This window comes from Poecilia reticulata, chromosome 9 (assembly GCF_904066995.2).
Source record: "Poecilia reticulata chromosome 9, P_reticulata-male-v2, whole genome shotgun sequence".
Classification (NCBI taxonomy): domain Eukaryota; kingdom Metazoa; phylum Chordata; class Actinopteri; order Cyprinodontiformes; family Poeciliidae; genus Poecilia; species Poecilia reticulata.
Genome location: NC_088838.1, coordinates 26,333,603 through 26,348,564, shown reverse-complemented (window position 1 = coordinate 26,348,564; position 14,962 = coordinate 26,333,603). Strand labels below are relative to the sequence as shown.

Sequence of the window (14,962 nt, the reverse complement as noted above, 5' to 3'; positions counted from 1 at the left end):
AACAGGCTAAGATTAAGCTTTTGGTATGTTAGAATAAAGAACATGAACATAAAATTTAAATAACCCTCAATTTAAAATTGTTCTTCAAACAAATGTTCAGATAAAGTAAAACAATCAAAACAATTTTTTGTTACTTCTGATGTTCAAACAAAAACTCACTACATAAAAGAAGTTGTTTTTCTTCTGACTTTAGACCAAAGTCAGTGCAAATGAAATAAAATACATTAGAAAATTTGTCTTGTCTCTTTCAAAGTGAAATAAAAGAAAAATAAAAGAACATATTAACATCAATATGACTCAGTAATTGACACACAATTTAAAGTACAAAATTATACAAATGATTTAATTTATATTTTTAGGATTTATGCCACAAAACAGTTGATATTTCATGCTAATGAAAGGTCATCACACAGAGATGTGAAAACTGCATGGAAACTTGTGAGAAAGGAGAGAACATGAGCCTTATTGTGGAAGTGAAAACATGGACACACACATAAGATCAGGTAAAAAGTCAAGTTGCATTTATATTCACAAATAACAGAGCTGTAAAAATTGATATGTCTGTCTATATATTAACACTTTAAAATAATTTAGAAAAATGTAACTACACTACAAGTCCCCGTAACAAAAGTCTGTCATAAATATACAATTTAAAGCAAGCTACAAATAAATATAAAATATCTACAGTGGAAGAACATGACTGTATTTTTACTCTTCTTGTAGACGAAACAGATTAATTTGAGTTCCTGTCATTTCTCACCTGCTTATTACATTTTATTTGATCGTCTTGTGTGAGATCTCTGCCCTCATGTGGGTGGTTTCTCCCACTGGAAACCGTTTTTGTTTGTCTCACTATTCATCTTTTCAAACTGAGTGTAACAGGTGCCGAAACTTAAGAACCAGTACAGCTGGAAAACAGTAGCCACCACACAAAGAGCTGCCCTCTTTTGAATATTTTAATCTCTACGGGATGATCTGTCTGCTTGATAAACATACAGCAGCACTTTAAAGTGTGGGCTTGTCTGGAAACATCTTTGTATGGTCAACTTTTATTCAGAAAACAGGGAAAAAAATCCAGCATCAGTCGCCATGGGGGTGTGTTTGCACGACACTTTAAACCGTCTGGACTCCTTTGTAACCCTGCCGCTTCGGCTGGCTTGGGAATTTGTTCCTCTTGTACCTGTAAAAAGCAACACATAATTCATTCCCCTTCGAAAGGCATCTATTAAATCTCCAACCTTGTTTCTATCAGGGCTTTAAAAATCATTTGAACCATCCCTAATAAGGGCTTGGGAGGCATGAGTAATCTCACCCTGTGGTGTGACATGTTTCTACAGGAAGTGGGATGCTAGTGGAGTTCTTTACACCCTAAAGTAAGTAGTTTGCTGTAAAACGTCGAAAGGCTGTGTCAGGAATACATAAAGACGCTGTGATTCACGCTTAAAGATGTATTTTCATGAAAATAATCTGCATTTTAGTTTAGCTTCTGTACTTTGTGTCTGATATAACTATTTGTTATTTGTGAAATCGTTTCCTTTGTATTTATTTATTGCATTCTTGGTTCAAAACATATAATCCTTCCCCTGTAATTACAGGTATCTGTCCCTAGAGGGCGCCATATCCTATAATTTTTGTCTTTTAATCTGTGTCTCTCAAAATTAGTGTTGGGAGCCAAATGTTCCTCATAAATAAGAGACTGGAAGGTCTAGAGTTGATTTCCAGAAACAAAGAAGGTTTCAGGATCAACATATTTCAGAAAAAGTGCTTTTTAAAAGCTGGAAATTGATCATTTTAGATGTTTTGGGAAAACTAGTGAGCACGTGGTTTAATATCATTACAAATGTTTCTACAAGTCAAAATTTTAAACGTGTGACATTTATTTGTCTTCAGTCCTGACTGTTTATCACCTTTTGCTGCAACTGCTGCAAGCCCTTTAGTGCATGGCTTAGCTTTGCAAAAGTAGAGACTAACATTTTTATCCACTCTTCCTTGGAAAATAGTGACTAAATACAGGTTAGTCATACTGAATGGATTGCATTAGAAAAACATGCAATTGCAATAGTATTATCAGATATTGAGACATCAATTTGGATAACTGCAATTTCTAACTGCTGTTTGATTTCATCATTAAAATGTTATCATCACTGGTTAGGTCACTAAAATTTATACCAGGTGGAGGTTTCTCTGGCAGGAAATATCAATGCAAATGGCCAGATACATTGCAGGCATGTAAAATGTTAAGAGTTCCTTAAATATAATAGTATTATTAAATATTTAATCCAATTAGTTATTTCCCATTGAGATAATGCATATTACACACATAACTCTAACTTTAACTACTCCATTGTAACTCAGGCTGTATGTTTAGTGTTGTTTCCCTACAGGAGGGTCAACATCCACCCCACGCCATTTTTAAACATTTTCCAGCCTCGAACATGTTTTTTTTTTTTTCATTCAGGATTGCCATATACTCAGCTCCACTAATCTTCCTGTCAACCTTGACCCGATTCACTTTCTCTGGTGAAGGAAATCATCCTACAGCATGATGCTGCCACCATCATGACGGATTGGAAAGTGCTTTGAGAGGTCCAAGCTTCTGATATTCTTCTGTAAACAGACCCAACTTTAAACTTCTTCACAACTGCATTTATGATCACTGTGGCATTTCATATGTAAGCCAAAAGGGTACATTTTGGTCTAGTCTAACCATCTAGTCTTGTTAGCATGGCGGGGTTGGAAACTTTACGCCTGAGATGTTTGAGAATCGCTGATGTTGACCTCTTTTCCTCCTGCTTTCGTGCTCTACATTCTCATGTGTCTGTTTAATGGTCTGAATCCATCTGAGTCAACTGTTGTTTCAAGTGTGACGTGTAGTCAGCTCTAATTGTTACCGGTGGCCCTTCGCCTTTATCTTTAAGAGATCAAAAGTTACACACCGCTAAACTCATTCATTCATGGATGAAAGCCTTACCACTTGTAGAAGAAGTATAAAGCCCCACCCAGACCAATCATCAGCAGGGTCACACTAAACAAGATGACCACCACTTGCTCTTCATCCACTGGCCGACCAACGAGCTCCGGGGTGGCACACCTAGGGCCATAAAAGCCCTTCTTACACCTGCAATACAAACAGAGGTGTCACGTATTAAGTATGGACAGTGACAAAGCAAAGGAACAGGAAACGCACACACACACACACACACACACACATGCACTTAACGCATGTACCTACTTGCAGTGGTGTTCTTTCATGTCCTCCAGCAGAATGCACTGGCCATTGTTAAAGCAGTAGGTGTCATACTCTTTTTCACAGCTTGTAGTTGAGCGTTTGGTCATATGAGGGCGCTCTTCTTCCTGACCTGCAACAGATTTAGTTTGTTATCAAAAGTCATGTTGATCCTTTTGGGTTAAATATTCCACAGTTTATTAGTAGGGTTAGGGTAACATTATTACAATCAGTCTAAAAGTTGAATGACCTGCCAGCAGACATGGAGATGGTGTAACCCTATTACCTATGGACCAAGCGGATTGTGTGGCAGTTTTCTTGTCATACGGGCTCCACTAAATGGAATGAACTTATATAGCACCTTATCCAATCATTTTTGACCACTCAAAGCACTTTACACTAGAGTCACATACACCCATTCGCACTCACAAATGCTCACACATTTATACACCGATACACAGCTCGGTAGGCAACTTGGGGTTGGGTGCCTTGCCCAGGGGCACATTGACATGTGGCAGGAGGAAGCTGGAATTGAACCTACAACCTTCTGATTGCAAGACGCCCACTCTACCCACAGAGCCACAGTCGCCCCACTAGAGATACACTCATCCATATCTACTCACAAAAATGCACACTGTCATACATCGATGCACAGATTGGTAGGTAACTTGGAGATAAGGGTCTTTCCCGGGGCACACTGACGCCTGGCAGGAAGAGGCTTGGACCGAAACTTTTGGATTGCAAAGATTACTCCACCCATCGAGTCATATTCACCTCCCAAAAAACAGCAAAGCATTTCAGCTAAATAGTTATTCTGTTAGCTATTGATTAATTTGACCTACAAATGGCCCACTGGGCTCAGCAGACCAAAAATAATTTTAGAACAATGATGTGAGTCGATGTGTGAGAACACGTCAACTGAATGTGTTTGGGTGAAAACATGCTTATTCTGTACTCAGTGATGTAACTAGAGCTTGGTAGAGTATTCAGAAATCCTAATCAAGTAAGAGAAGTGTTACTTCAAAATAACATTACTCAAGTAAAAGTAAAAAGTTAGACTAATCCCAAACCATGAAAATGCTCTTTCAGTTCACGGTAGTGGTTGTGGTGCTTGTTTAAAGCTAATAAAAAGACAGACATAAACCTAACTCATGTTGCCACAGTCATTTAGAGTCACACGTTGACACTTACCACACGTCATGTTTGTGGTGGATGATGTGAAAAGAAACCAGATGTACAAGACCCATTAACAGTACTCATCCTTGTCTGAGCAATGTTTATGTCTCCGGCCAAAAAGCGGCTCAGCGCCTGATTAAAAGGTGTCAACTCTTAATACTTGCCTATTTTCTTTAATAACATTTGTACATTTGAATATTGTCCAAGAGGATAACGGAAATATAAAGTGCTAAGGATTTATTTACCTTATTTACTGCTGTGGTGACATAAACGCTATCAATTTATTGTGGGTTACAGCATAAAATATGAGAAGTTAAAAATAAACTACATAACATTTATAGATTTAGCAGTCGTTCTCGCATGAATGCACAAGTTCCTCATCTGCCCTGACCTAAACAATTAAAATACAGAAAATGATCTAAGATGATGGAGTGTGATTGAAGGCAGTCCAGCACAAAGAACAAGAGCTTATTTTGCTGCTTTCAGCAGGACACCTGCTCACCAGAGGGGAACATGGAAAGCAATAGAAACATGTTTCAGTGCACAACACACAGACAAGTTATATTATATTATATATATTATATATTATAGTTATATGATGTGGTATCACCCCTTGACACCATTTCAAACCTATTTAAACGCTGCCCTGTGGTCTATAGCATAAAAACTGCCACAGTTATAACCTTCAACTTTTTAACTAGATTTTTCTCTTTATCAACATGTATTACAAAAACCTTTGAGATCTAGGAATGCATGCGATCAGTTGAATCAAAGTTGTTGTAAATCAACTTTACTGGTCATTACCTGCTGTTAGAGAGGAACTGCCTGTGGTCAGGAGTCTGGGTGAAATACTCATGGTGAGTACATATGGCCAAATCAGCACAACACCTGTTGATGAAAAACAGCAATGATTGCACTTTACACGAGAGAAAAATCAGGCCTGAGGTGAAGAAAGGAGATCATTTTACAATTCAGCAAGTGTTCAGTGAGAACTATTATCAAAGTGGTTCTCTGTCATCTTAAAATACGTCCAGCCTCAACAATGGCATAGCAACTCAATATCAACAGATTTACAGACCATTATTCAAGTACTAGGTCAATGGTTGGAGAAGAAAGAAAAAAACAAACAAGCCTCTTTAAAGCTGAGTCAGGCTGACAAAGAATTCCTGCTAGAGTTGCTCACGTCCTTTCAAAACGTGAGCTGGTCTCCGTAAATCCAAAACCTCACAATCAAACGGAAGTGACGTGGTTTGGACCAGCTGTGAAGACGGGTTGACCTTTAAAATGTCAACAGTTACAGCTCTGTCACTACCCAGTGACCAGGGGGAAAATATCAACTGATTTAAATGTTGCAGTTGAAACAAAATAGCCTTTGTAATTTCAACTAAGGTGTATGTCAAGTATGTCAATTAACACGTTGACAAATCTGTGTCTCAAATCTCAAAAACGGATCTTCACTGTGGCAAAGGTCATCTCCATTAACACAAACAATTTAAGTATGTAGAAACTTTTTTTTTTTTTTTGACATGACGTGATTTCTAGCCTGTGAGAATGGATCTCATTGTGTTGATTAGACCACACACCAGTTTTAATTCCTCTTTGCTGACTCTGTTTAGATAAGGCTCTGGGCCACCTTAAAGGAAAAATCCAGAAGTCGTAAAAAATTGACAGAGGAAAATAACCTAGTTTGGTAACAAGTGTTAGAGTGGCTGCCAGCTGCAGGATGTGACGTAGAGCGGCTTGGTGGCCTGGCCCTCTTTGCCTGTTCTGACCTGCAAAGCTTTATAACGCACAGCATGTGCGACTGCCCACATTCCAGCAGCCAGGTTAGAAAAACATACGGCTCTAAATCCAAGATGTGTTTGGATATGAATCTAGTAACACTCGCTGCAAAACACCGTCCATTTAACTGTTTTTGTTGTTATGGCTGCGTAGATGTTATCCTCTGTGTACAACAAGGAAACCAAGGCTGATTGTTGGGAACTTTTGTAACTAGGTCCAGTGAAAAAGCAAAAACATATTCCTTACTGATAAATTACCTGTTAGTCACTTCATTTGAATAAAAAGTGAATGTATCTCTCTGTAAAGACACCAATGTCTGCTAATCAGACTAACTGAACAATTTCCAAAGACTAGTTCATAATATACATAAAACGGGTTTTCTGACATTATGGACAGCTAATTTTCCATTTTCAATAAAAATAAAGAATCTGTATTTCATGGATCCATAAGATAATCAACTTGATTGCATTTCATATGAAGACACTATTAGTAACAAATTCTTCCTAAACTGGGTAAAAATTGACCTTAAACATTTGAATTAACACAAATTTAGAACACATTTTGTATATCGATGGGATTAGTGAAAATATAAATGTCTAAAGAAACCATTTTTATGTAAATCCTTCAACAAATTCAGTCATGGTGTCTAGTTTTCCCTTCTTTAGTCGTTTCATGAACTTCATGGAGTGAAATTCAGAACATCCTGAAATTTAAAGGACCAACAATCTTTGCATAATCACTTTGAATGAACAGAGATTGGTACTAACTATTCAGAGCGAGGCAAAGCAAAAAGCCAATTTCCTTTCAAGGTAAAGGTGTCATAAACTTAAACGTGTCATACTTTTAGTCGTAGCTTCTCTAGTTTACTTATCTTTAACCCACCTTCCCTTTTGCAATGCTAACCTGTAAGAATAATCTTCCTGTCACCTCCTCTTCCCTGTTTCAAATATCTGTAGCAAAGCAACTGTTCTTCAAATAATGGGGAAACATTAGCTCTAACACTGATTTCTGGTTTATTGAAATGAGGATATCTCTACTCAGAACCAGAATCCCGACTGCATTTGGGTTTGGAATAGAGCCAAAATATCTGCCATCATTTATCGGATCCATTGAAGCTTTTATTCATGTTATTTTAATGCATTTGAGAGGAGGATCTTTGCCCACCCTGGTGGCTGACATAATGTATTTGTCGTTCCTTTAATTGGGTTTGATTTTTGTCCCCACGTTATAATGAACATAAATGTCATATTTCCCAAAGTAAGCTACATGTTTGCTACCTTGCCTTTCAATCTCAGTTTATATCAGGGATGACTTCGGTTGATTTCAAACATCTGATATTAAAGGGGCAGTATTTTGTTTTTCTGGGCACATAGGGACATTTTATAGCACCATCAAGTAACTCCGTTGCCTTCAGTAGCTATCAAAATGCTGTATATATCAAACATGATTTAAAATAGTTTGAACTTTGCTATTTATCTACTTAAACTTTGGCCTCTGTCGCTTTAAGAAGCTCCTACATTTTCAGGTACTCAGCATGTCATCACAATAATGTTTCCCCATTAAGCCTCTAAAACTTCAGTGTGTAACTTTTATGAAAAAAATCAATAAATTAGTTTTTTTATGAAAAATTAACACTATGTCATGGTGGTATAGTGTAAGACAATCTGTGAAAAAAATCCAGTTCCTTTGCCTTCCCCATATGGTCTTGGTGTTATTTACGCAAATACACTGCACCGTTAAAAACAACCAATCAGAGCCAGGAGGAGGGTCTTAGCGCTGTCAATCATCTGGTTCATCACAATGGAGCCTGCCATGAGTGCTCAGGCTAGTTAGCATGGCCACTGATGCTTTGAGGGAGCAAGTGCTAATGCAACTAAAATAATTAAATTACAAGCCGAACATGTAATACACCTTCTATGTTACAGATTAGATTACAGGTTGGGCTGATAATTCAGCAGATTTACAAAAGACGTGTTTGGTATCCATGGGAATAAAATGAAATGTTCACTCTGGGACCCCTTTAGAAAAATAAAAAACAAAAAAATTACTTAGGGTTCCTTAAAACGCTGTATCTGTGTGGATGCAGGAAACAAATGGAAAAACACTTTATCATTTTATAAAAATCTTTTCTGTGTGGATCTGACCTTAACTTAAATTCCTGCCATTTTAAGTCTAAATTGTCGGCCATTTTGCTAAATTAAAAGGCATTTCATGTCTGAAATAGTTTTGAAGCCCCTGTAAAACACAATCAACCAATGGATATAGCTGTTTATTTTTGGAGTGATTCAGTTTAATACATTAAAAAAAAAAAAACTCAAGTGTACTCAAGAAATCAGGTTTACTTATAGTGAACTAGTCTCTTCAAATAGGAAGGTTTTTAAAAGGGACAGATTGAAAAAGTAATACCATTTTGATTATCTAGCATTCAGAAAATGGTGCTAAAGCAAATAAGAACAAGCTATAGATTTTTCATTGATGTAAGAAGTGTGGATGTTTTCATTCTTCTCTTTAGTAATAACAAAGCTACTAAATTAGCTGAATTAATGGTACGTAAAGATAGGTGGAAGCAGACTGTCAAACTACACCTGTATAAGGAGTGCTTATTAAAAGCCTGTCCTACTTGTTCCCCTTTGCCAAGTTTTAACTTGCCTGCCGTCCCAAACCGACAACAATATCCTGTTGTAAACACCTCTAACCTCTAATTTATATAAAAACAGACTTTACCGATGAGGGACAGGAACGCTGAGGGTCTTCTGGTCCGCATTTCAGAGCCGCTTCTTGTCTGGGTTATTACAAGGAGGCGCTGGCGACTTGCTAAGGTGTCTGTCAGGAAGAGAAGAAGGTGCGGGCTGAGGCTCCTTAAGCCAGAGGATGAGTGAAACCCCGCGGGGACTCGGTCATGAGGCGTGGGTGGGTGTGGTGAGGGACTCCTGTGATTTACATTAATTATACATCAAAGGGCCACGCAGACAGTTTACATCTACGTGGTTCGGAGGTGGCCTACCGCAGTTTCATGACGCTGCACTGTCATGGTTTTCTCACTCATTGCTTTCCACTGAAACTTCCGCTGATTCAGTGGCTCTTGTTTTTAAGAAAACAAGAACGTGCAGGTTTATTTGCTTGGAAGAGTGTGTATGAATCCAGCTTTTGTTCATATTAATTAGAATGTTTTTGCTATTTTAAGTCTTTACTTTAACAACAGATTGACACAGTTTTAAACCACTTTTCATTTCAATTTGCTTTGAAAATTCTGAAATTGGTTTCAATCGTTCCAGCTACAAGAAATTCTAAAATAAGGATTCAAATTGTGGAGTGTATTTATGTTTAACTCCTCAAAGTCACTACTTTGCCAATCCACTGTTTGCATTTACTCATTTAGAGACTTAAATGTTTGTCCATCCTTTGGAAGTTAGCTCAGGCTCAGTCAGATTGGAGGGAGTGTGACTGTGAACATGTTATGGTTTTCTTTCTTTCTTTCTTTCTTTCTTTCTTTCTTTCTTTCTTTCTTTCTTTCTTTCTGCCCTCTCTGCTGGCTGCCGGTTTGCTTTGACCTGTACTGTTGCCTTTATATGCACCTGCTTTGCACTCGCTCAGTCCCAGATTGTCTGTTGCCAACCACTGTCTCAGTCTTCAAGCTGTTTTTCAAGTCCTTGATCAATTTACCCAACCTGTTTTCTGTCTCCTTCCGACCATTGCCGTTGAATACTTCTTGTGTGATTTGAAAATTTCTCTGGTGGTTGTTCTTTTGGGTTCGAATTGTACAATATATGTTAAATAACATCAGTTTTCAAGTTTTTGTTGGATTTGGGTCTGGGCTTTGACTGAGCCCTAACAGATTTCTTGGATCTAATCCACTCTATTGTTGCTCCTGCTGTCGGTTTGGGGTTTTCCTTCTAGAAGGTGAATCTCCATTAGGGCATCGCCTTCTTTGGGGTTACAGAAATGTTTATTTTTTACCAAACGTAAGTGATACACTGACCTTGATTGCATTGTTCTATAACTAATTGGAATATGTGCAAGTGACCATAAACCTGTGTGCATGATTCATTTAAATTGGTGGGATTTAAATACATTAAATTGTAAACTACCTAGAACTGCTACACACAACATTGGTTCATCCATTGAGCTCATAAGTCCTAAATAGTGCATCATAGCTTTAAAGGCTGATCTTCAGCTTAAAGTTTGTTGTTTTCACTCGACATTTTCATGTGATTAAGCTGAAAGATAAATTATTTAATCTGGTTTTAATAACTGTTTTGTTCATTAATGTTGTTCATTCACATTTTCCTTTGGTTTAATTGTTACTCTAAAAAAAAACTATATAAACAAATGTGTATTACATGCTAAAGAGTGAATGTTTAACACTGTGATATCAACTACTGTTCAAATGTTGACAGAAGTACACGCTTTCAAAATAACAGTTTTAAAACAGATGTTTTATTTATAATTTATTACAAAACCTTAAATAAAAAAGAAGGCAAATAATTTAATCAAAATAAAATTACAATAAATAACATATTTTTCCTCATTTCTTTCAAGGAAAGAACTATCACTGAACTGTTCATAACAAAATTCAGCATTCACATTGCAAAGTGTTATTTTTTTAAAATGTGTATCTCGAGTTAAAAAAAAAACACTTAAAACTTGGCTTTAAGTTATAAACTAAGATCCAGTTCAAGTCGTGCAGAAACACTGTAAAGAGGAGTTGATGATGTCACACCGAAGTCTCTGATGCAGCGGCTTTTATCAGAGGTGCTGATTTTATGCATCTGCAAAAAAAATAAAACAAAATTAAATGTCATCATTGCAAATTTGTTCTGAGGAAAAATTAACTTATAACTCCGCAGTAAGAATGCAAAGTCATTAGTGACTATAAATCTTGACTGACACATGTAAAGTAGCTATAAAAATCCTTTTAATGTCTGCATCGCCACACGCCTCAACACGAGCAAGCTCTTTGGTTCTGCATTACATGTGTGGCATCAGAGCCCACAGTTGCTTACCTCCTTTTGATAAAGCAGCAGACGACAAGACCCAGAATGATGGAGATCATGACACACCCAAAAAAGATGGGAATGACCTTGTCCACGGTCAATGGTCGGTAAGTCAAATCGGTGAAGATCTCGCAGCGTGGCCCGCTGTGCGAAGGCATGCAGCTGCAGAGAAGAAAAAAATGTGAGTGCATTCCTAAAGCAAACATGAACCAACCTGTGTCAAACTGCTGTTAATGCATTAGGACAGGCCGGCCTCATCAGTTGCGTGCTTACATGCAGGAAGGTCGGAGGCTGTCTTGGGGGTAGATGCACTTGCCGTCGTTTAAACAGTATTTTTGATTTTCATCTCCACATGGCCTGACTGAAAGCTGGACCTTACTTTGGTCCGTGGTGCCTGAAGAAAAAGACGCAGCGAAGAACACTCATGTCAAAATTAATAAACAGAGTCCTTCCAACTGATGCTGCTATATGAATGTAGAATTAAAATAATTAAAAAGTCTAATACTGACAACAACAAAAAAAAGGAAACTTTTTCAGCTGGTAAACTGAACAAAAGGCCTGGTTTAATGCAATTCATTCATACTTTCATTCTGTGTCAGTTATTTTTTATGATTATGAAAATAATGAGATTATTTTCCTATATGGAAAATTAGAATAGCTTCAATAAGAAATGCATCAGAAGTAAAATTTTGGGGCCTTTTTGTCTTACAATAATTCTTCCAACACATGAAAACTAGAGGAACGTACTGTTGACTGTCTGGGCGGTCAGAGACGAATTTAAGAAAGAGGGCGACACAGTGGTCAGCATGGCGTCACTCAACACCTCAGACTTTCCTGTTGTGGCCAGCAGAAGCAGCACTGTCACTGTGAAGGTGGGAACTGGAAGAAAATAAGATATTTCAATTAATATTAGAATAGTGCATGAGCAGCTTAGTTTGCATACCTGCAGTTGTGGTTAAAAATAAAAAGACTGTTTTAAAAGTTGTCAGCAACTGTTCTACTTCCAAGCCCTAAAATGCTGAATTACTACCCCTTTGCACAAAATTAAAAATTGTAGTGTGGTTATTATTTCAAAAGCACACGTTACAAAAACAGCCAGAAACTCACCCTTCCTTAGGAATGTCTGTCTTTGTGTGGACATGTTGTCTTCTGTCAGTGAGATGTTTTTTCTGCTCATCGTCTTCTGACTGCTTACACTTCTGTTCTGTTCAGCCTATATAATGTGCTCCAGTCCTTTGAAGATGTTTCACAGCCAATCAAAGACCTGCCAAGTTTCCACAAAGAAAGAGGCACTTCCTTTGGAGAAAAAAAAAAAATCATCCACATCCTTTTCATTACATTTCACCTCTGCATGCAGAGGCAGCACCTGTGCTGTTAATTGCTGGCAGGGGTGCTGGTGGTAGTGCAAAGGTCACGTGTTCACCTAAAAGCTCCTTTTGTTCTCTGGAAGCACAGACGCAAGTCAGTAAGAGGCTTGAGTGTTTACCTGAAGTATGTCTTTTAGTTTGTTAGAAGTAGCTCCACTAACTATCACATTTGTTGTAAACTCCTCTGTTTCACGAGGGATGAGATTACAAGAGCAAGTTTCTGGCTAGATTCCTGTCTTTGGCTGCCTCAGTGTCTCTGTCCAACAGGTGCAGACAAGATCTGTGTACGACAGGAACAGTAAATGCATAACTGAAAAATGCAGGTGAAGTTTGTCTGACGTTAGCAGTGGTTTCTTCTTCCTGATGGTTTCATTCTACAATTCACAAGCTGTTTTTGAGTTGTACCTGCTCAATACAAAGAAATACCCCCAAAATACTTGCCAGAAACTTTGAATTGATTTGAATGGGATGAAGCTGAATCCAACAGCCAATGATCAGTCTTGTGCTGGTCAATCAGCGGTGGTAGGGTCCACTTCCATTACTGGCTAATTACCTAGCCAATTTTATGGCAATAACTTAACACACCTAGGCTTCTAGACCATGTATTTTTGGTCTAGTTTTTAGTGCAAATACCTTAGTACAATTAATATATGACAAAACTAACTTAAAAATAACTTTTCAGCAAGAAATAGGAACTTGTTTTAAGTCAATAATTTATTAATATTGATGAAAAAGTACTAGCTATGAGTGCAATCATCTGCCAGTGGAACAAGACATCCATCCATCCATTTTCTTCCGCTTATCCGGGGTCGGGTCGCGGGGGCAGCAGCTTCAGAAGGGAGGTCCAGACTTCCCTCTCCCCAGCCACTTCTTCCAGCTCCTCTGGGGGAACCCCAAGGCGTTCCCAGGCCAGCCGAGAGACATAGTCCCTCCAGCGTGTCCTGGGTCTTCCCCGAACAAAACATTTTTCTCATTTTATAAGTTAGAATGTATTGCTCCACTGGCACATTATTTTACAACAACGTACTAACTTAAACAAGCTCATATAGCTTTGCTTTATTTTAAGAAACAAGCCCAAAAGTACTTGGTAAGATTTTATGTTCTCACAGTTTGGAAACAGCTCATCGGACAATGTGCATTAGTGATTATGAACGTGTCTTGGTTGTTGGTGCCATTTTGGTTGGACCAACTACTTTAAAACCACTGACCTACTGGGATTTTACCCACATCCATCTCTTGGATTCATGAAAAGTGATCCAAAAAAAGAATTTATTTTCGCCTTGTTGACTGCAGAGGTCACATGAGAACAGGCAGACTAGCTGATAAAAAGGTAACAGTACTTGACACAAGTACTCTGCACTACAAAACAATGTGGAATACTATGTCACACAGCACCTTGAAGCGGATGGCTACATCAACAAAAGACAACATTAGAGTGCATTCCTCTCATCTAGGAAGAATGGCTAGCATTTGGCATAAACTGCAAGACAGCATGAATCAACAGTTCAGGCTTGTGATGGTGTGGGAGTATTTGCTTGGCCAAACTGGGCCCCTCAGTAGCAATTATGACTAAACATCCGAGCCATCCTGGCCATATCCATCCCTTTGTGACCACAGTGTACCCACTTTCTGTTAGTTACAATGCATCACGTCTCCACTGAAGTTTCATGGAAGTGATACTGAGAGTGACATTAAGGGGAAAACAATGAAACTGGGTGTAACCCATTTCCTTACTCTCCCCTTGATTTCACTCTGTCAATTTTGCCGTCGAGATCGTTTGTTGCTACATAACAACCTGAAGCTATTTTTAGAAAAAGCTAGCGTTTTCTTGTGATGACAAGACAAATCTAGCTTGGCTGTTTCAAGTAAACAAAAGCTTGATTCACAAGTCTGAGAAATAAACACATCACAGTTGGTTCTTGTAGGTAAAGTTTTCCAGGGCTTTTATGGTTGAGAGAAAAGTTTTTTTTTTCTGGCACCCAGTTTTTACTAAAGAGAGGAGCTAAGTTAAACCTTCCCTGTTGCATTCCATTGAATATTTTAGTTTTAAAAAGCAGAACTTCAATTGCAATGGTTTTAATTATTATTTTGCCAGTATTGTCTCCCAATCTAAAAAATGTGCAACTATTCCAAGCTAAACCTCTTAAACCACAAGGAAATACAGTCACATCTAAAAGCAGTGTAATTATCTGTTGTAATACTGCATGGTCCAGATAGAGTTACAATATTTATTACACCTCATTTGACTGGAGATATTTGGAGACATTTCTTGATTAAGCCATCCTTAAACTAGCTCTAAATTATAAAACATGGGTCTCTATCCTCGGAGAGAAAGTCAGGAAACAGCAGATGAACAATTCCCACACTGGTTTCCATTTTCCAGTATTGTGAAACCACATAATTATCGTCACCAGGGT

General features: G+C 38.0%; 2 protein-coding genes across 2 annotated transcripts; both read right to left on the bottom strand.

The window, feature by feature from the left end:
• Window positions 1–315: 315 nt before the first annotated feature.
• Window positions 316–9,191, bottom strand: LOC103469983 (proepiregulin-like). The gene is made up of 5 exons (XM_017306505.2): window positions 8,909–9,191; window positions 5,207–5,290; window positions 3,233–3,359; window positions 2,972–3,118; window positions 316–1,180 (listed from the first exon to the last, which is right to left on the bottom strand). Exons 1-5 carry the CDS (start codon window positions 8,946–8,948, stop codon window positions 1,114–1,116), a joined length of 465 nt encoding a protein of 154 aa, XP_017161994.1. The 5' UTR covers window positions 8,949–9,191; the 3' UTR covers window positions 316–1,113.
• Window positions 9,192–10,599: 1,408 nt separating this feature from the next.
• Window positions 10,600–12,434, bottom strand: LOC103469984 (epigen-like). Its single transcript, XM_008418077.3, has 5 exons — window positions 12,286–12,434; window positions 11,926–12,057; window positions 11,452–11,572; window positions 11,188–11,340; window positions 10,600–10,953 (listed from the first exon to the last, which is right to left on the bottom strand). Exons 1-5 carry the CDS (start codon window positions 12,353–12,355, stop codon window positions 10,899–10,901), a joined length of 531 nt encoding a protein of 176 aa, XP_008416299.1. The 5' UTR covers window positions 12,356–12,434; the 3' UTR covers window positions 10,600–10,898.
• Window positions 12,435–14,962: the final 2,528 nt, after the last annotated feature.

Excerpts from the sequence above, each read along its gene's own strand:
- LOC103469984 (XM_008418077.3), bottom strand. The coding sequence starts at position 12,355 with ATGAGCAGAAAAAACATCTCACTGACAGAAGACAACATGTCCACACAA. Across the intron at positions 12,058-12,285 it reads ACAGACATTCCTAAGGAAGG|TTCCCACCTTCACAGTGACA; the intron begins GTGAGTTTCTGG and ends ATTTTCTTCCAG. Across the intron at positions 11,573-11,925 it reads GACCGCCCAGACAGTCAACA|GCACCACGGACCAAAGTAAG; the intron begins GTACGTTCCTCT and ends CTTTTTCTTCAG.
- LOC103469983 (XM_017306505.2), bottom strand. The coding sequence starts at position 8,948 with ATGCGGACCAGAAGACCCTCAGCGTTCCTGTCCCTCATCG. Across the intron at positions 5,291-8,908 it reads AGCGTTCCTGTCCCTCATCG|GTGTTGTGCTGATTTGGCCA; the intron begins GTAAAGTCTGTT and ends TTTCATCAACAG. Across the intron at positions 3,360-5,206 it reads CAGTTCCTCTCTAACAGCAG|GTCAGGAAGAAGAGCGCCCT; the intron begins GTAATGACCAGT and ends AATCTGTTGCAG.